The 21,113-nt window shown below is 42.7% G+C and overlaps 1 protein-coding gene, 1 long non-coding RNA gene and 1 other non-coding gene across 7 annotated transcripts in view; 2 read left to right on the forward strand and 1 right to left on the reverse strand.

Moving 5' to 3' along the window:
* LOC132210893 (uncharacterized) overlaps positions 1-21,113 on the forward strand; it is a 297,035-nt gene that overhangs the window by 66,927 nt on the left and 208,995 nt on the right. Inside the window, exon 5 of one of the 5 annotated variants that reach the window (XR_009447104.1) lies at positions 2,566-3,442. The exons of the other annotated variants lie outside the window; for them this stretch is intronic. This is a non-coding gene — a long non-coding RNA (uncharacterized LOC132210893). Of the gene's footprint in view, positions 1-2,565; positions 3,443-21,113 lie in introns of those variants that run through there. 5 annotated transcript variants of the gene reach the window in all.
* The window catches only part of LOC125462404 (uncharacterized), a 347,507-nt gene that overhangs the window by 38,258 nt on the left and 288,136 nt on the right, over positions 1-21,113 (reverse strand). The window contains exons 62-64 of the mRNA XM_059653886.1: positions 19,967-20,166; positions 9,717-9,809; positions 2,823-3,027 (exon numbers count right to left, since the gene is read on the reverse strand). Of these exons, the coding sequence (XP_059509869.1) occupies positions 2,823-3,027; positions 9,717-9,809; positions 19,967-20,166 (498 nt within the window). The remainder of the gene's footprint in view (positions 1-2,822; positions 3,028-9,716; positions 9,810-19,966; positions 20,167-21,113) is intronic.
* On the forward strand, positions 12,154-12,260 carry LOC125462611 (U6 spliceosomal RNA). Its single transcript, XR_007249681.1, has one exon. It is a non-coding gene; the product is annotated as a U6 spliceosomal RNA (small nuclear RNA).

A 21,113-nucleotide genomic window follows, 5' to 3' on the forward strand; every position in this document is an offset into this window, starting at 1 on the left:
AAGAAGTAGCACAGTTGATTTGATGGTGGTAAAAATACATTCAATCGTGTGTAAAAGAGAATAGAGCTGGCGCCTAGGGAGGTCTTGTGGTGTAGTGGTAGAGTCACAGAATCCTTACAATGTGGAAGCAGTCCATTCAGCCCATCAAATCCACAGTGACCCTCCAAAGATCCCCCACCCCACCCCAGCACATCCCTGGACACTAAAAGCAATTTAGCATGGTCATTCCACCCAACCTGGAATGGGCTGGAAGGCCAGAATGGAGCAGGGACGATTGTCAGACTGGGGTCTGGCACAGGCGGTCAGCAGCTTGGAGGCTGGTCAGACCATGTGTGGTAGTCCCTGCGCTGACCCACTGCAATGTAATGTTTATTTGTAATTTGTTTATCTGACTGTAAAGTTTATCCTTTTAACTATGTCTTATTTCCAACTCATACTTTGAATCACTATAAGATAATGCGACTTCGTTTTTGTTGTATCTGAGATTTACACCTATGTACTTTGTACCCAAGATAGCACCATGAGAGGCAACATTGTAAACTCTTCTCTGTACTCCTGTATGTCTGTACTTGAGTACATGTGACAATAAAAGATAATCTACTCTATTCATAAGGTCACCTCTAAACATCCTATGCTCCAGTGAAAAAAGTTCCAGTCTTCCAGCTTTTCCTTATAACCCAAACCCTCCATTCCCAGCACCATCCTGGTGAATCTTTTCTGAACCTTCTCCATCTTAAAAATATCCTTCCAATAACAGGCAGGCCAGAACTGTAGACAATGTAGACCACTGTCAGTTCTAGTAGTGGCATAAAAATGAGAAGTGTTATTGTTGAGCGTGAGATAAGAATTGTCAAATCATAGGGACTGGAAATAGATAAAATCAGCTTAATTTTACAGTCTAAACAATGATTTCTTGTGGTTTTGTTTGATGCAATTCAGACAAGAATGAAGCATTACACTATTTGCTGTTACAGTGCTGTGTTCTTCTCATTCTCCTGTCTCCTTAAGGCCACTCATCTAATTACTTGAGTAAATAGATTCTCAGGTAATTCAGAGTTAAATTGCTGATTGGTCTTGGACATTGTAAATTGGAATGTCCTCATCAGTTCAAAACAACAGTTTGGACGCGCATGTGAATGACCTTCAAATTGTTCTGCGTCTGCAACAAAGGCAAACAGCTGGCCATCCGTGTTTACTCAGAGTGGAACACAATTCATGTGACCTCATGACTGCTTCATGGACTTTAGAGATCAAGCCAGACTTGCCGGCTGATGTTGAACTATCTGACATTATGAAGAATGTCATTAACAGGAGCCAATTGCCACTAATATTCAGTAGGTTGGTCACACAGTGGATTATGACATTTGATATTGATGCAAAGTGTGAGATCACTGATTGGAAGCTGAAGGAAAAGCATCAGATGTTCTTAAAGATTTCATCTTCTCTAGATCCCTGTATTACGTGCTGCAAAATAGAAGCCTTTTGTTTCAAATGATATACTTTTCAATACTGCAATTTGCAAATTTCTATTTTTTTAAAATTAATTTTGGAATGGCCTCCAAAGCTCACCTTGTGATCAGGATGTAATTGAGTAAACAGCAATAAACAGATGGCTAAGTCCAAGGCAGGAGATCTTGTGGCACAGTTTGCAGTGTCCATGATTCTGGACCAGTAGCTGCAGGTTGTACAGCTCCTCCAGGACTTGATGGTCAAGGATGGTGCATTCATATCGTGGCCAAACAGGTCGAGTATCAACTCACTAATTCTTCCAACTCACACCAACGTCAAAGCAACAAGAACAGGAGAGATTCCTGGTCAGCCATTAGATGGAAAGCAAATTGGATCCTTGGCCAGGTGCCAGTGGGAGCGCATGTTGACATAGGAAACTGGATGCCTTCTGGGTGGCAGGGGAGGGGGAAAAAGAGGCTGGTTGACTGGCATGGACCAGATTGCTGCAACAACGTGGTGTCTGACACCCATTCTGGTCGGGGCAGATTCGGGATCCTTTGCCCTCTCTGTTGGAGGTTGTGGCACTGGGCAGGCGGCGGGGTGGGGGGGGGTTGGTGGTTTGTGGTGGTGGCAGACCTACCTTCAGGCCGAGAACCTGAGCAATGATAGTGCATGGCACTTGTAGAATTTGGCACATCAAAAGTAAGGGATAGGAACAGTTCAGTTGTAATACTGCTCGAACTCAATTGTACACTCGCCAAGTGCACACCCTGTTATGAACCAGTATGATTAGGCAGCAGTTGAAATGATAAAGTTTCGAAAAACTTGATTTATAAATATTCCTAATGAGGGATAACTTGGTACAGTCCATTTAATACAGCTGAAACATAAAGGGATAAACAATTTCAATTGGTGTGTAATTCCCAACCTGATATTTTAAATGACTAAAATATACCACACCAAATATTCAGAACTATTTGCTAGTTATGTGATTGTACAGTCATCAGCTTCATAGCAAATTAAACAAAAAAAGAATATTTAAAAGCTTTCAAAGGGTAACTATTAGTTGATCATAAAACCAAATGAACCTGTTTAATTCTGGAAACCTCTTCCAAGGCTCCAGTGATGAGTAATTCATTCTGGCAGTGGGCCCTGCTCAGTTTATGGATTGGACCTATTTCTAGCAGTTTCTGGCACAGAAGATTGCGGAGAAACAGGAGTTGCGCAGAATATAATTGGCACTTAGAATTCAATGCCCTTTTGCACCAGCCGTGCCAATTTCAGGTGAACTGCGCTGAAAAGAAAACATAAAAGTGTGGAAACTCCAGAAGGATGTATTCAACACCTTTTCAATCATGTTCTTCATCACTTACTTTGGAGTTCTCCTTGTAACTGTTGCAACATTTCTTCAAGCTTTGCTAGGTACAATGGGACAGCATGCAGCAACATCTGCCTGGCTCTGCTCAGCTTCCAGAACTGACGGAATGGTTTACCGCCATTCCTGATCACGTCTGCTGTCTTCTGTGAAACCTTTAACAACCAACCACATGTCTCATGTAGGAGCTCAACACCTTCAACCTAGAGAGGAATGAAACCATTACTCAGGGTGTATTGGTGCAGGGGCGAAAAGGTCCTTTGCCCGACTTCAGACCAATAGTGTCAAAATTCAACTTTATCAGGTGGATGGGGGTCGGGAGGTGGTCCTCTACATAGCTTATTATTGAAAGCAGAGACTTGACAGAACACAACCTACACACAAGCTAAAGAGACGCTGAATGATGAATGATAAGGGAAAGTAAGACAAGCCGGATGGAAACAGAATGTAAAACAAGGACATGTTGGTATATAGATGCAAGTTCTTGTGCCTCAAAATTCACTTTTACTCAGATTACCAAATCATTTTTGAACATAACTTTGAAGCAATTCTTTAAAGTTTGTGAACTGAATAGATTTCCTCCCCATCTCAGGGACTTACTTTGATACACAATGCAATTTTTTTTCTTTGGTTAGGAGGATCATTTAGTTATAATAACCTCCATAGCAACGCTACGCCAGGTCAGTAACATCTCGCAGAATTGAAACCCCATGGGTCCAAACAAAATGAACAGATAAAGATATGTTTAGTTTGTAGCAAAAGTTACAGGTTGATGATTGGATTTCATCTGTGCTCAATTTAAGTTTGTCACTAGATATTGCTTCTAGAACTAATGGCCACTCATTCTTTGTGTATAATCGACTAATGTTAATAAATGTTTGGCAGAACTTAAAAGTGGCAATGTCTATATCTTTAAAATGTGATTTTTTTTTTCCTCTTGCTATGTATTAATGTAGCACTTCTATTCAAAGTGTGCCAGCAGAAACCCACAAAAATATTTGCGGTCTGATTAGAATCTTTATTGCAACCATACTTCATTACAATTTGGATTTCTTGTTAATTCAACTGTAGCAAAGATTTAACTTTAACAGAACAAATTTTGCCCTTAATTGAGTTATACTGTCCCACTCTAGATATAGTTACATAAAACTACGCGAGTGTGTCTGTGTGTGTTTGCGTGTGTGTGTGTTTGTGTGTGTGTGTGTGTGTCTGTGCACGCTTGTGTGCGCGTCTGAGTGTGTGTGTGTGTCTGAGCGTGCATGCGTCTGTGAGTATGCGCATGTGTGTGCGTGCGTCTGTGCATGCATGCGTCTGTGTCATAGAGTTATACAGCACAGGAACAGGCTCTTCATCTCAACTTGTCCATGCTAACCAGGTTTCCTAAACTAAACCATTTGGCCCATATCCTGTTGGATTGTCCCTATCCATGTACCTACCCAAAATGTCTTTTAAGTGTGGTAATTGAATCCACCTCTACCATTCCATACACGCACCACTCTGCGAGAAAAGGTTGCCCCTCAGGTCCTTTCTTAAATCTTTTCCCTCTCGCATTAAATCCCTCTAGTTTCAAACTCCACTAGCCTGAGGTAAATCCCTTTGCTATTCACCTTATCTATACCCCTCATGATTTCATAAACCTCTATAAGGTCAGCCCTCAGCCTCCTCCTTCAGGGAAAAAAGTATCAGCCTATCCAGCTTCTCCTTATAACGCAAGCCTTCCAGTCTCGGTAACATCCTTATAAATCTTTTGAGAGAGAGAGAGAGAGAGCAGATTAATTGGTCATATAGAGTTTGTAAAGCATCACTCTGCGAGCATGGGGCATGGTGAAGTGCCAGGCCTCCACGAACTACCATCGTCACAGGGACTGAACCTGCACTGTTGGCATCATTCTGAACAACACAGACATCTGACCATATGATCTGAATGGCATCCCCACGGACATAGGAATAGGAATACAACTTCCATCAAAGTGTCTGACTCATTTATTATCAGAGAATTTGGATATATAATTGGGAATTGTTTTGTCCTAAATTGAAAAGGCAGGTTTACATTTGATGGTTCAATATTATCTGGGGAATAAATGCTCAGTTTTCTTCAAATCTTGCCCGATATAATTTCAGCAGCTAGTGACAAAAAGAAAAGCACTGTCCTAACTTGCCATCCTGCACTGATCTGCTCTTTGTTTCAGACTGAGATTTTGTAGCACTATTATAACCATGATGAAGCAAGCTTTACTGTCATGTGGTCATTGGAGTTGGAAACATTGGAGGGTGCAGACTGTTATCATTCTCTTAGACCATAAGACATAGGAAAAGTGGGCCATTCAGCCCATCGATCCTACCCCACACTCAATTAGATCACAGCTGATGTGATAATCTTTAACTCAACTTTCTTGAATTTTCCTCATTACTGTCAATTCCCTTACTGATTAAAAATCTGTCTACCACAGCCTTGAGTACACTTGCAGTGTGAAAATGATTTTTTTTCTCAAATTACATTTACTCCTTCAATTTAAATTTATTCCTCTGTTAACAAGGGAGAGCAGGATCTCCCTATCTACTCTATCCAGCTTGCCCATTATTTTAAAACCTCTATTAGATTGCTTCTCAGCCTTATTCTCTCGAGGGAGAACAGTCCCAACTTCTTCAACTTATCCTGATAACTCAAGTTTCTTATCCCAGGAACCATTTTTGTAAATGAATTCTGCACACTTTCCAATGCATTCACATTTTGGCTATAATGGGGCAGACAAAACTGTACACTATACCCCAGGTGACACCTAACAGTGTCTTGTACAAGTTCAACATCATCTCCATGTTCTTGTATTCTATGTCCCTATTAATAAAGCACAGGATGTTGTGTTCACTGCTCTCTCCAACTGTCTTGCCACCTTCAAAGATCTGTGTACATGCACACTCAGGTCCCGTTGCTCCAGCACCCATTTTAGAATTGTATCTCCTGTTTTATATTGTCTTTCAGTGCTCTTTGGACCAAAGTTCATCACCTCACGTATCTCTGCACTGAACCATATCTGCCACCTATCTGCCCACTCCACCAATTTGTCTCTGTCCTTATGGAGTTCTGCACCATCCTACTCACAGTTTACAATTCTTCCAAGTTTCAAAGAAGTCGACAGTGCAGAGAAAGGTCCTTTGGCCCATCAAGTCTGCATCAGTCAACAATAACCACCAAACTATTCTGATCATGTCACCTGCAAACTTTGAATAGCCCCTTGCACACCAAGATCCAAATCATGAATACATATCAGGAAAAGTAAAGGTCCTAATACTGGCCTCTGGAAAACTCCACTTCAAACAGGCTAGGCAGAGACAGGCAGAATTCCTAGAAGCCTGGCACTCCATGAAGCATGCTATTAATAAACACATTGAACTCAACCGCATTTACATTCCACTATGAAGGAAAACCAGAAGTGAGGAAATCATCTCAACGGACCCCAGAGTTCAAAAACCAGGGGGAAAAACACACTGATGCTTCATTGGAGGCTGCACTGAGGATGTTACCAAGCACAGTAACAAAGCATCTGTGAGACAAGAAACCAGCTCAGCGAGTCAACCAACCTCAAAACTTTCCTTCAGTCTGAAAAATATCCATTTGCCATTATTCCCTGTTTCCTATCACTCAGCAAATTTTGTATCCATGTTCTCCTATCCCTTTTATTCCACGGTCTATAACTTTGTTCACAGGCGTGTTGCATGGCACTGTACCAAATGCTTTCTGGAAGTCATGTACCCCACATCAACAGGTTGCCCGAGCCTTTCAGGTACCTCCTCAAGAAAGTTATTCAACCATAATATACCCTCTAATCTTCTTATCAATCCACCTTTTTTCCATGTGACCTCAAAGAACTCCTACTGACAGACAGTGATTCCCTTTTGTTAAGCCATGCTGACTCTGCTTCTGTTTCTAAATGCTCTGCACCCACGTCCTTTGCAATAAATGCTCACATTTTCCCAATGAGAGATATTAAGCTAAATGACCTGTTTTACATCGCTGCTTTATGAGGCATGGGTATGATGGAAGTGGGAATGGGGTGGAGGAGACACGGAGATATGACGGTATAAGACAGGGCGTGGAGGGACATGAGATTGTGAGCTGCCACAGAAATGGCAAGAAGAATATGAGAGGGTATTGGCTCGTCCTTTTCAAATTACTTGTCAATAGGTTCCTGACTCTTTAGCCTGTTTTCCCTGAGGTTCATGAATTGACTTTGACCTTGCAGTGTTTCCACAACCTTCAGGAACCACCCACCTACATGAAAATACCATGAAATGTAATATTTTAATTTCCAGCTGAGATTTGAACTCTACCTTACCCTAAGGGAAGCACCATGTTTTCCCAGTGAAAATGTCAGGTGTAAGGAAACATGAGGGAAATTCAAAATGTGAGACTCACATACAACCCCTCTTGACCTTCCAACTCAAGAGATGAAAATTCACCCCCCAATGTGGGGAATTACTGAACATTATAATTAAGGACAGAATGTTTAAACACCTTGAATATTCTTGGATGATCAGACAGAGCCAATGTTGATTTGCAAAGATTGGGATAAGCCTGACGAATGTGACTGAATTTCTTTACAAGGTGAGTAAAGTACTGGAGATGGGAATGTCTATGGATGTTATTCATATGGGCTTCCAGAAGGCATTCAATAAAATCGGTTATCGGAAACCAGATAGGGTTACCAGTAGGTACTTTTTCCCTAGGAAGGGGAAGTTTAAGTCTAGGGGTCACATTTTTAGTGGAGAGAACTTTAAAAAAGACATGAGGGGCAAATCTCCTTCACACAGGGTGGTTAGTGTGTGGAATGAACTTCTTGAGCAAGTGGTGGATGTGGGCACAATTACGACAAATAAAAGACATTTGGATAAGTACATTGTAGATTAGGTTCCCTACAGTGTGGAAACAGGTCCTTCGGCCCAACAAGTCCACACCACCCCTTGGAGCATCCCACCCAGACCCATTCCCCTATAACCCACACACCCCTGAACACTATGGGCAATTTAGCATGGCCGATCCACCTAGCCTGCACATCTTTGGACCCTGGGAGGAAACCGGAGCACCCAGAGAAAACTCACGCAGACACGGGGAGAATGTGCAAACTCCGCACAGGCAGTTGCCCGAGGCTGGAATCAAACCCGGGTCCCTCACGCTGTGAAGCTGCAGTGCCAACCACTGAGCCGCTGTGCCGCCCATGAATAGGAAAGGTTTGGAGGGATATAGACCAGGAGTTGGCAGGTGGGACTAGTTTAGTTTAGGATTATGTTTAGCATGGACTGGTTGGACTGAAGGGCCTGTTTCCATGCTTTATGACTATGATTCTATAAAGGTGAGCAGGGGAAATACTTGTTTGAAAATTGGCTATGCAGCAGGAGACAGAGTGTGGGGACAATGGACAAAGACACTAAAAGGCAGAATGCAACTACTGGTGACCCTCCCCTTTGCAGGTTTTACATTGATTATGTTTATTAATGACTTAAATGATGGAATGCAGGGAACAATTCCAAGTTGCCAATGATTCAAAGATAGGCAGCAGTTAGATGGAAATTCAGGATTACAAAGATATACTGACAGAATAAGAGGCAAACTTTACAGATTTTATTGAAGGCCTTCTGGAAGCCCATGTGAATAACAACCATAGACATTCCTGTCAACTTTACCTTGTAATTGAGGAAGAGCTAGAAACAGTGAGTTCCGGTTCCATTGATTATTAAAATGTCATTGTTAGGCGCAGACAATACTCTACAGGGCTCAGTGAAGGTTGGCTTTATCTATGGGATAAAGGAGCAGCAGTAACGCCCAAGTATTAGGAAACCCTGGTTGGATCATATCTGGAATACTGTGTCAGAAATTACACAACACCAGGTTACAGTCCAATGTGTTTATTTGAAAACACAAGCTTCTGAAGCCTCGCTGTAATCACTGAAAGAGGAGAAAGGCTCCGAAAGCTTGTGTTTTCAAACAGACCAGTTAGGCTATAATCTGGTATCGTGTGATTTATAACCTTGTCCACCCCAGTCCAATACCAATACCTCCACATCATGGAATACTGTGGGCAGCTATGGGCATGACACCACAGGAAAGATAGATTGGCCTTGGAGGGAGATGGATTAGAATGATAAGCTGGAGTCCAAGAGTGAAGTGATGAAGCAAATTACACATGTTGTATCCCCAGGGATTTAAAAACATCAAGAGTAACTTGATTGAAGTTTCCTAGGTAGTAAGAGGAATTGATAGACTAGGTTATTAGAAACCATTTCTGCTAGCTGGGGAGTCTAGGACCAGAGCTCACAGCTTAAAATGTAGAGTCAGATCATTCCAGAATGAAATTAAGAAACACTTCTATATATACATGGTAGTAGAAGAAGGAACTCTCTTTCATAAATGGCAATTGGTGCTTGATCAATAGTAAATTTAAAATCAGACAGATAGATAAGAGATTACATTATAATATTATACAATACTATATGAGATGCAGTCCAAAGATGTGTAGGCTGGGTTGATTGGTCATGCTAAATTGCCCTATAGTGCTTCGGGATGTGCAGGCTAAGTGGGTTAACCATGGGAAGTGCACAGCTACAGGAATAGGGTAGGATGTCCTTCAGAGGGTCAATGTGGACTCACTGGGCTGAATGGCTATTTGTGGGGATATTATGATTCCATATACCATTCTGATTATTATCCAAACTCTTAAAGTACATGAGGCAATGGTGGATAGTTGATGAAATGAGGTCACAGATCATTTATGATATCCTTGAACATTAAAACAGGCATGAGCAGGTTTTTTTGTTTTTCTATTCCTAGATTATAGCCTTTCATAACACTGGTGAAAGAAACCTGCTAATTCTAAAACTTGATGTGTGCCATACTCACATTTTTCCTGAATTTCCAAACACGTAGATCAAAATCTTTGAGCTTTTTCAGCAAGTGGTTCTTAAACTGCAAAATTATTTCTGAAAACTTGGCCTAGAGTGACAAGAAACAATAGATGAGGATAGAATTCCATCTAATATGGACTGAAAAGAGAAACTTCAATAACTTCAAATTCCTCAGAGGTTCATCAGTGACATAAAATCTCCCCTTATCTGAGGCAGAATCTGAAATTATGACAGTCATCAAGTAGGAATTGAGAATCTAACTAAGCATGGCATCTATCAAAAAAGCACACACATCCCTGCACTCCCCCACCTCTCAGTATTGAAAAACACTTTTTGCCTACCAACTATGTTCCATTCATTCTTGGAAAATTAATTCTCTGTACAATATTTAGCGATGCAATGCTGCAAACAACAATTGCAACAGTGCTTCGAGCTACTGCTACTTTAATTATTCAACTTGCTAACCTCAGTTTACTGGAATAATTCAGATGTATGTGATTATTACTAACTATTCTGACTTTCTGGTTCCATATAAGCACAAAACGTAACACACCCAACCATTCTGGCTGTCAGGGTCCACCACTGCAAGTCAAATAATGACAGCTACTCAAATATTGTTTGACCTGCAGGTTGCAGAAAGCATTGGGCGGCATAGTGGTTCCATGATCAGCACTGCTGCCTCACAGCGCCAGGGACCCAGGTTTGATTCCAACCTCAGGTGACTGTGTGGAGTCTGCACATTCTCCTTGTGTCTGCGCAGATTTTCTCTGGGTGCTCCGGTTTCCTCCTACAGTCCAAAGATGTGGAGGCTAGGTAGATTGGCCATGCTAAATTGCCTGTAATGTGTAGAATAGATGGGTTCTCGGGGTATGGGTCTTGATGGTATGTTCTGAGGGTCGGTGTGGACTTGTTGGGTTGAAGGACCTATTTCCATACTGTAGGGATTCTAATGAACATCTTGGTAAAATAGTTGGCCCAATGTCAGTTTGAGGTGACACATTTTGATTAACATGAGAGAAGACTGGGTGACGGAGAAGAGGACATGCACTTGTGGATTCAGTTTCATAAGTAGCAGCCTAAGCGGCAAGAACTGTCTGGATGGGATGCTTTTCAAAGAGTCAATTGGCCTCTACTGCACCGTAAGGATCCTACAATTCTATGGGTAAAGCATACATCTGTGGTATTGATGGCATTTTGGAAAACAATGTAGAGATTACAGTGCAGGTTCACTTGGACATCGCTGCAAAGCAAAAATGCTAATGCAAAATAAATATATGAAATGATTGGGCCACTTTTGTAGGAAAGGATTTGATCTGATTTGATAGACGGACAGTTCCAATAGCAACAGACTGATAATGAGGTCTACAAGTTTATAGATTGAAAAATAAAAATGAGTTTTAAGGCAAAGTGCAGGAGGAACATTTTTTTGCACAACGAGAGATTGTGATACATTCTGCCAGAATTGAGACTGATGTTGAGGCTAGAGGCCAGATTTTTGCTTCTGAGGCAGGTATGATGGAGTTGTGGAGAAACAGAGTTAATGCTTTGCAGGTTCTCTTGAAGGTTCCTCAATCTGAAATGTTAGCGCTGATTCTCTCCCCACATGTTGCTAAGCCCGTTGAATACTTCCAGTATTTTGTGTTGGTCGGGTAAGTTACTAGCTTACCAGTTTTTGGAATGTTTGAGGGATACAGCTCAGCAGGAGAAAAATTCTTTCCATTAGATAATGCTTTGGGAATTTTTATAGTTGCCATAACAGGGAGATGAAGGACTTATTTTAATACTGCCTCCGAAAGACAATATTTCTAATAATGCAACCTCAATTTGCACTGAAATATGGGCATTAACTATGTGCTAATGCAGATTCCACAGACCTTTAAAGCAGCCAGATGGGACTTGGATCCACAAATCCTGGCTCCATTTCGAGCAACAGAACTGTTAATCTATCAAATTCTTTATATCCCCTGGCCTTTATAAAATGAAAAACAACTGTATGTATGTGTGTTTGGCTGCTTTCCACAACATATTATCATCACAATGGGAGGCAGATGGATTGACAGCTCAAACAAGTTATTAAAGGATTAACTGTTTCTGATGTTGGGGTTATGAACACAAAGGCTTGGCTCTATCGGGAGTTAAGCACTTGATATATTCAACTGTACTGATTAGAGTTTCATTATGGAGACCTGTTTTTTCAATGAGTGAGCTCTACAATGGACATTTGGAAATCTATGCTTGGCTTCTGTGATCTTCCTTTGGTCAAATACTGACTTTGGTGGCATGGAGGATATAAGGGTAAAAGGTTATGGTTGGGGTTGCATGAGTTAGAATGATAACCCCAATGGCTTCTGGGGAATCACTGAACTCAATGAGAATGCATTTCCTTGGTAACAGGCAATGGTCTGCCCAAAAAAACACATACCTTCCTGTTTGTGCTTACTTCAGCAACACGTTTATGAGAATTGGAACAATACTGAGATGCTTAGCATGGCCCCTGCACAAGGATGACAAACAAATTTGTGAGGCGTCCCATGATAGGGCCTTCTTGTGATGCAGTAGTACCCCTACCCCTCGTCCAGGAGATATGGGTTCAAATCCCACCTGTTCTAGAGGTGTGTCATATATCTTTGAACAGGTTGATTAGCAAATAGGTCAAAAATAACACAGACCCTCAAGCCCAACTCCATTTTGATTTAGCCCCTTCCCTCTCTTCCTACCTTTCCTTCACTTTCCCCTCAATGGATTTTTCAATATCCAAAAGAGGTCTTACACACAACTGCATTGTCTTTTTCTCCCATCTGCAAATCACTATGACATTTTTGTTTTTATTTTTAACTACTAACCACCATCTGGGTCTGCTTCATACACTTGAGAGATGTTATGACCTATCTCTGGAGTGGATGGCACTTGAACTGAGGCTCCTGGTCCAAAGGCAGTGACACTACCTCCACATCACAAGATCCTGTGGGGCTGCTTTATAGAAATAAACCTGTTCAGAGATGTCTTACATAACTGCAGAGCAGGTAGGACTTGAATATGGTCCTCCTGGTCCACAGGTAAGGACACTACAACTGCAAAACAGCATCCTGTGAGTCTGCTTTATTTTTTTCTTCTTTGCACTTTCATATTTGCAAATGTTATCACACACAACCAACTGCTTTTAATCAGGAGCGGGTACAGAACATTCTGAAAGGATGGAGCGACCCTCAGGAGGTTGCTGTGCACGTTGGTGCAAATGATGTAGATGGAGAAAGAGATGAGGTTCTGCAGTGGGAACATAGAAAATTAGGCAGGAGGTTAAAATGTAGGTCCTTGGGGATAGTAATATCTGGATTACTCCCGGTGCCACATGCTAGTAAGAGTTGAAATAGGAACTTACAGCAGATCAATTCGTGGCTGAGGAGCTGGTGTAAGGGGCAAGGATTCACATTTTTGGATCACTGGGATCTCTTCTGGGGTAGATATCAGCTGTATAAGGAGGGTGGGTTGTCCCTGAATCAGAAGAGGTCGAATATCCTGATGGGGAGATTTGCTAGTGCTACTCGGGAGGCTTTAAACTAGCAAGTGGGGGGTGGGGAATCCCAAAGAGATAGTAAGAAAAGAGATAAATCTGAGGCTGGCACAATAGATAAAGGGAGCAAGTTAAATAGTCGAGGCAGGCAAGAGCGTGGCAGAGAATGAGGTAAGGCAGATAAATTAAACTGCATTTATTTCAATGCAAGAGATCTGACAGTAAACTCAGGACCTGGTTGGGAACATAGGGCTGGAATATCATAACTATTCCAGAAATGTGGCTCAGGGATGGACAGGACTGGCAGCTTAGTGTCCTGGGCTATAGATGCTATAGGAAGGATAGAGAGTGGGGCCAAGAGTGGAGAGGGAATGGCGTTTTTTGTTAAGAATAACATAACAATTGTACTCCTATCAGGACACTCCTGGGAGAATGTCCACTGAAATTGTAAATTAAAAAAGGGATGGTCATCTTACTGAGAGTGTATAATAGCAGCTGCCCTGCCCAGTCAGCAGGAAATTGAGAAGCAAATGCTTAAGGAGATCTCATATATCCGTAACAACAATATGGTTGTAATTAGATTAGATTAGGTTCCCTACAGTGTGGAAACAGGCCCTTCAGCCCAACAAGTCCACACCGCCCCTCGAAGCATCCCACCCAGACCCATCCCCATCCCCCATAACCCACACACCCCTGAACAACATGGGCAATTTAGCATGGCCGATCCACCTGGCCTGCACATCCTTGGACTGTGGGAGGAAACCGGAGCACCCGGAGGAAACCCATGCAGACATGGGGAGAATGTGCAAGCTTCACACAGACAGTTGCCCGAGGCTGGCATCGAACCCAGGTCCCTGGCACTGTGAGGCTGCAGTGCTAACCACTAAGCCACCGTGCCGCCCAATGAACTTTAGCTTTCTAAACATATACTGGGACTGTCATTGTGTTAAGGGCCTGGATGGAGTGGATTTTGTTAAGTGCGTACAATGTGAGATTCTACAAATATCTTTAAGGCAAAAGAGTAATTAGGGAGAGAATACGGCCCTTAAAATTCAATGGGGCCGTTTATGTGTGCAACCACAGGAGGTGAGTGAAATACTACACAGAAACTTTGTGACAATATTTAGTGTGGAGAAGAACATGGAAGCTAGGGAACTTGGAGAAATAAATGGTGATCTCTTGAAAAGTGTCCATATTACAGAAGAGGAGGTACTGGAGGTTTTAACGCATACAAAGGTGGATAACTCCCCAGGATCTGATCCAGTGTATCCCAGAACTTCATGGGGAAGTTAGGGGAAGAGATTTCTGGGCCTCTTGCTGAGAAATTTGCATCATCGACAGCCAAGGGTGAAGTTGCCTGGAAGGATGACTAGCGTGGTGCCATTATTTAAGAAAAGTGTTAAGGAAAAGCCAGGGAGTTGTAGACCAGTGAGCCTGATGTTAGTGGTGGGCAAGTTGTTGGAGGAGATTCTGAGGATAAGATTTGCAAGGACTTGGAAAGGCAAGGATTGATTAGGGATAGCCAACATAGGATGCATGGGAAATCGTGTCTCACTAACTTGATTGAGTTTGTTTGAAGAGGTGAAAAAGAAGATTGATGAAGGCAGAGCGATAGACATTGTCTATATGGACTTCAGCAAGGTGTTTGACAAGTTTTCACATGGTTAGCAAGGTTACATCACATGGCATGCAGAGAGAACCAGCCAACCAGGTACAAAACTGGCTTGAAGATAACAGAGTGGTGGTAGAGGGTTATTTTTTGACTGGAAATCTGTGACCAGTGGTGTGCTGCAAGGATTGGTGCTGGGTCCACTGCTTTCCATCATTTATATAAATTATTTGGATGTGAATGTAGGAGAGATGGTTTGTAATTTGTAAATGACACCAAAAATGGTGGTGTAGTGGACAGTGAAGAAGGTTATCTCAGAGTGCAATAGGATCTTGATCAGATGGGCCAATGGACTGAGGAGTGGCACATGGAGTTTAATTTAGATCAATGTGTGGTGTTGCATTCTGGAAAGGCAAACCAGGGGAGGACTTATACAGTTCATGGTAGGACCAGGGGAGTGTTACCGAACAAAGAAACTTAGGGGTGTGAGTGCATAGTTGCTTGAAAGTGGAGTTGTAAGTAGATAGGGTGGTGAAGAAGGCATTTGGTGTGCTTACCTTCATTGGTCAGCGCACTGAGTGTAGGAGTTGGGATGTCATGATGTGGCTGTACACGACATTGGTGAGGTCACTTTTAGAATACTGCATTCAATTCTGATCTTCCTGCTATAGGTTATTGTTAAGTTTGAGAAGTACATTAAAGATTTACAAGGATGTTGCTGGGATTGGAGAGTTTGAGCTACAGGGAGAGGCTGAATAGGCTGGGGCTTTTTTCCATGGAGCATTGGAAGCTGAGGGATGACCTGGTAGAAGTCTATAATATCATGAGGGGCATGGATAGGATGAATAACCAAGGTCTTTTTCCCAGATTAGGGAAGTCCAAAACTAGAGAACATAGGTTTAAAGGTGAGAGGGGAAAGATTTAAAAGGGACCTGAGGGCCAACGTTTTCACGCAGAAGGTGGTGCATGTATGGAATGAGCTGCCAGAGGTAGTGATGGAGGCTGGTACAATTACAACATTTAAAAGGCACCTGGACGGGTATATGAATAGGAAGGGTTTAGAGGGATATGGGTCAAATGTTGGCAAATGAGACTAGATCAGTTTAGGATCTCTGGTGGGTGCAAATAAGTTAGTCCAAAGGGTCTGTTTCCATGCTATATAATTCCATGACTCATGTCACCACCAGTAAATCAATCATGTAGCCAAGAAATTTACATGCAATGTGTATTATGGGCAGTGGTTCTGCTTCATTTCCAGGTTTTTAAAAAAATAATAAATAACACTAGAAAAAAACACCCATGTAATCAATCCAAATAATCCAACACAAACTCTTGATGTCTTTAGAGAGAGGTGGGTACTACCAGTGCTTCGCCTTTCTTCTGACTCTGTTTTGATTTAGCCCCTTCCCACTCTCCATAACCTTGGCGTTGCCCTTGTTGTCTCCACATGTCAGTTATTAAATTAGAAACATGGGTGATTTCCTGATGGTGGTTGACAGAGGAAAAGATACCATGGTTGATTTTGGTGATGGGGTAAAAGAATTGTTCAGTTGTGTATAGGAGCACTTCTGGATATAAACAAAAGTAGAGCAGACAGTGGCCCCGTGACACAATGTTAGTGTCTCTGCCTCCAAGCCAGGAGGCCCAGGTTCAAGATCCAACTACTCTAGAGGCACATCAAAACATCTCTGAGTAGGTTGATTGGAAAAACTAAAGCAGGCTTAAAGATGTGTTCAACTAGAAATTATGTTCCATTTCATTCAGGCTTCCTGCGTTATTACAGTTAGTACAGGGGCTGTAGGGGGCCCTGGGTATAAGCAAGTGGCATGGTTTGCTTTGAAGGACCATTGGGGTTGATGGGTCATGGGTTGGCCAGGATGGGTCACAGGAAGTGAGGAGGGGCGGAGGGGATTTGTAGGTTGAGGGCTAGATGCCCTCAATCTTTAAAAAATTGGACAAAATCCCAGAGTTGCTTCTAAAAGCAACGTGCTCAGTAATCTTGGCTCATTTTACTCATGCAGAAATGAAAATCTACCCTGTATGTTCAAACCCCAGAGAGGCTGTGAATCCGCAAACACTAGTTACATCATTAGAGTATTACCAGCTGACCTACACTGACATATCTAACAGTCCCTGAGAGTTTCCATATGTCAATATTTTAATAAGAATTCATTATAACATATAATCAATTAGTCACTTCCATAGAATCATTGCGCTGAATCTTTCTATATTTTGACTGGATTGGAATGCATTAGTTACAATGAAAGAATGGACAGACTAGAGAATAGGCACTAGAGCATCAGAGGCTCATGGATGATCTGATGGAAGTGTGTAGGCTTATAAGGATAGGGTTGATGGTTGGAGTTTATTTCCCAGGGTGGCAATATCAAATACTAGGGGGTATTGGTTTAAGACGAGTGGGTGAAAGTTTGAAGGAGATGTGAAAGACAAGTATTTTTTACACAGAGCATGGTAAGTGTCTGGAACACCCTGCCAGGGGAGGTGGTAGAATCAGATAAGATAGCAATGTTTAAGATGTATTTACACAGTCACATGACAGGCAGCAAATACAGCCCATGTGCAGGCAGATGACTTTGGTTTAGAATTACATCATGGTCAGCACTTACATGGTGGGCTGAAGGCCCTAGTCCTATGCTGTACAGTTCTATGTTCTAAATGTCATTTTCATCAAGTTTCACCGAGGGTTTCTCTCGGAGAGACCTGCCGAGTTTTCTCACATGATGGCACTAAACTCACCTCAATCTGCAACGATTAATGACATGGTCCAAAAACGGGCAGGGTTAGGTGGAATGGCCATGTTAAATTTCCCAGTGTCCAGGGATGTGCACGCGAGGTAGGTTAGCCAGGGGAAATGCAGGGTTACAGGGATAGGGTAGGACAGTCTTTGGAAGGTCAGTGTGCATTTAATGGGCCAAATGCTTCCATACTGCAGGGACTCTGCGATTCTATAATCAATGCTTGTGACAATGATTTGTATCCCCACATGGTTGGACACTGCATGCACTTCACATGCAGGATGCTAGCATTACAGTTGTTTTTACCCTGTACTGTGTAAGTACATGAATAATTCCCTTTGAAGGGTATCCTGTCACACAGTGGTGGAGACTCTGCGTTGGGACAAAAAACTAAGATGCCATCCACTCCTCGTGTGGTCACAGACATTCTCCATTTAGAGGTCCCATTTAAGAATCGAGTCGTCATAGAAGGTGTGGTAGGCCTGGTTATCAGGTCCCATCCATGTCCCCTTTCTCCCTGGGCATCCCATCAGTACTGATTCCACACAATGCAGCACTGTAGTACCAAACCTGTTGTAATGTAGGTGGATTGGAGATGAGCCATGATGATGCAGTGAGACTGGTGCAGATCAGATGCCAACATCCTTGGAGGAAGGGTTTGGGCGTCTCTGCCCATGGAGTGTGCTCTCAGGTATTGGAGTCCAGTGTCCAAGGTAGTGGTCTAGAGGAGCAAGCAATGAGCTGGGAACACCAGGGAGCCATTCTAAATTGTCACCATCAAGTTTTTTATCCAGTGGGTGGGACAGCAGGGGGTGAGATTCTGTAGTATTGAGGATGATAGCGAGTTATACTCCCTATTAGTAGTCATCTCGTTGCTCACTGAGAATGTCATCTCACTGTCTGAGATTTGGTTGACCTCCACGTCAAAAAAGGCCTCATTCAATATTTCACTGACTTCTCCTGAATTTCTTGCCAACTCGGTCTCTCAAAACGCTGCATTTATTTTCAATTCCAGTATCTGGAACTGGTCTTTATTTCACTTCCACAAGGAGAACAACACCAGCGTCCACAATCTCTCACACAGCCATAACTCCCTTATCCCTGCTTTCATCTTGATAAACCTTTTGGAAAATTTCAAGTTGTTCATACAAAGCTTCCTGAACCCCCAGTGGGATTGAGGGGAGGGGGCGGGGACATGAGATAGAATTTGGGAACATAAGGTTTGCGGTGGACCCATTTATCATGGAGCTCGGGCTGAGTTCTGACAGATGCAAAGGGACCTTAAAATGCTGTCATTTGTTTTCTCGGTAGGTGCAGTCTAATATCAGCCCTCTGATGGTCAATTGCTATGCAAAAAAAAAATCCCCTGAATACTGTCATAGAGTCATATAGCATGGAAACAGATCCTTCAAGTCAACCTGTCCACACCAATCAATTATCAAAATTTGACCTAGTCCCATTTGCCAGCGTTTGGCTCATATCCCTCTAAACCCTAGATAACAAGGTGTGGAGCTGGATGAACACAGCAGGCCAAGCAGCATCTTAGAAGCAGGAAGGCTGACATTTTGGCCTAGACCCTTCTGATGAAGGGTCTAGGCCCAAAACATCACTTTCCTGCTCCTAAGATGCTGTTTGGCCTGCTGTGTTCATCCAGTTCCACACCTTATTATAGAACATAGAACATAGAACATTACAGCACAGTACAGGCCCTTCGGATTCTCCAGCAACTGCAGTTCCTATTAGCTCCCTCTAACCCTTTACTATTCACATATCTATCCAGATGCCTTTTAAATGTTGTAATTGTAACAGCCACCATCACTTCTTCAGTCAGTTCGTTCCATACATGTACCACCTCTGAGTGTGAAGGTTAACCCCTCGGGTCCTTTTTATATCTTTCCCCTCTCACCTTAAAAACTTTTGCCCCTAGTTTTAGACTCACTCACTCTAGGAAAAAGACATTGACTATTCACCCTATCCATATCCCTCATGGTTTTATAAACCTTGGCACCCCTCAGCCTCCGATGCTCCAGCGAAAACAGCCCCAGCCTATCCAGCCTCTCCCTGTAACTCAAACCCTCTAGCCCTAGCAACATCCTTGTAAATCTCTTCCGCACCCTCTCTAGTTTAAGAACAGCTTTCCTATTGTTTTTATTTGGAGAAACCTAACTTCTCATCAGCTCCCCTCATGCTCAATGTCCTTCTCCTATCCCCTCGCACCCACATACAACAACAGGAGCCTCCCACCTCCCCATTTACTGAACAACTCCCACACCATCCAGACTCTCTCGCCCTGGATCACACCTGACCTGAGGCATTAAAATGGGGTCGCAGCGAGCAATTACACATCGGCTATCAATGGATAAAAGTACCTCTGTCCTGGTAATGAGGTGACCACAGCCTTGTGCTGTTACCCTCAGCACATTCTGCATTGTCTTGTTGACAACTGCAACCGCAAGGTGGCCCAGTTCTCCCTTCTTCGTCTCATTCAGTGTCTGATACAGTTCTGCTTTTGCACTGCCTCTTCCACTGGAGCAAAGAGCGAATGCCACTCCCTCCTCATCAGGTCCACCTTTGGGACAGACAAATTATTATTGTTACTGTTATATAAAAATGATTTCTGCAGAAAACGGAAAGATATCAAAAAGCCAACAAGCTGCTGGAAAGTTGCAGAACAAACGCAGCCGATTATTTTTTGAATTATTCATTCTCGGAATGGGAGGGTTGCTCGCAAAGCCAGCAATTATTGCCCATCCCTAATGGCCCTTGGGTTGGTGGTGAGCAGCCTTCTTGAGTCAGCGCAGGTCCATGTTGTGTATGGCCATGCGTCTTATTGAATTTTGCTGCTGTGGTTTAACATTACAAAATGGCTCCTTTGGCTATTTCAGAGGACACTTAAGGACAAGCACATTGTTACTGGCCTGGAGTCACGTCTAGGCCAGACCAATTGGCAACTGCTCATTTCCGCCCCTTGAAGGCATTAATAAACCTAGGAGGTCTATGTGACAATCTGATAGCTTCAACAATAAGAATAATGAGGCCTTTGTTTCAGATATATCAATTAATCAACTTTAAATTCCCTGTTATGGTCATGATGCAGGGCACTTAATCCAGAATCCCAAAGTTCTGGAGATACGGGCTCGAAACCCATCCCAGCAGATGGTGAAATTTGAATTTAATAAAATCTTGAAATCATGAGCTGGCCTAATGATGACCAGGAATCCATTGTCATGAAAACCTACCTGGTTCACAAATGCCCTTTAGAGAAGCAAATTGTCATCCTTACCTGGTCTGGACCACAAGGCTCCAGAACCAAAGCAATGTGGTTTACTCTTAACTGCTCTCTGAAGCAACCGAGCAAGCCAGTGAGTTTAAGGGCAATTAGGGAAGGGCAATAAATGCTGACCCAGTCAGTGACGCCCGCATTCCAATAAGAGTAACAAAGAAAAAGAGCTCCCACACTATGTAAATGTAACATAGAACATTACAGCACAGTACAGGCCCTTCGGCCCTCGATGT

The sequence above is a fragment of the Stegostoma tigrinum genome, chromosome 23 (assembly GCF_030684315.1).
Source record: "Stegostoma tigrinum isolate sSteTig4 chromosome 23, sSteTig4.hap1, whole genome shotgun sequence".
Lineage (NCBI taxonomy): Eukaryota > Metazoa > Chordata > Chondrichthyes > Orectolobiformes > Stegostomatidae > Stegostoma > Stegostoma tigrinum.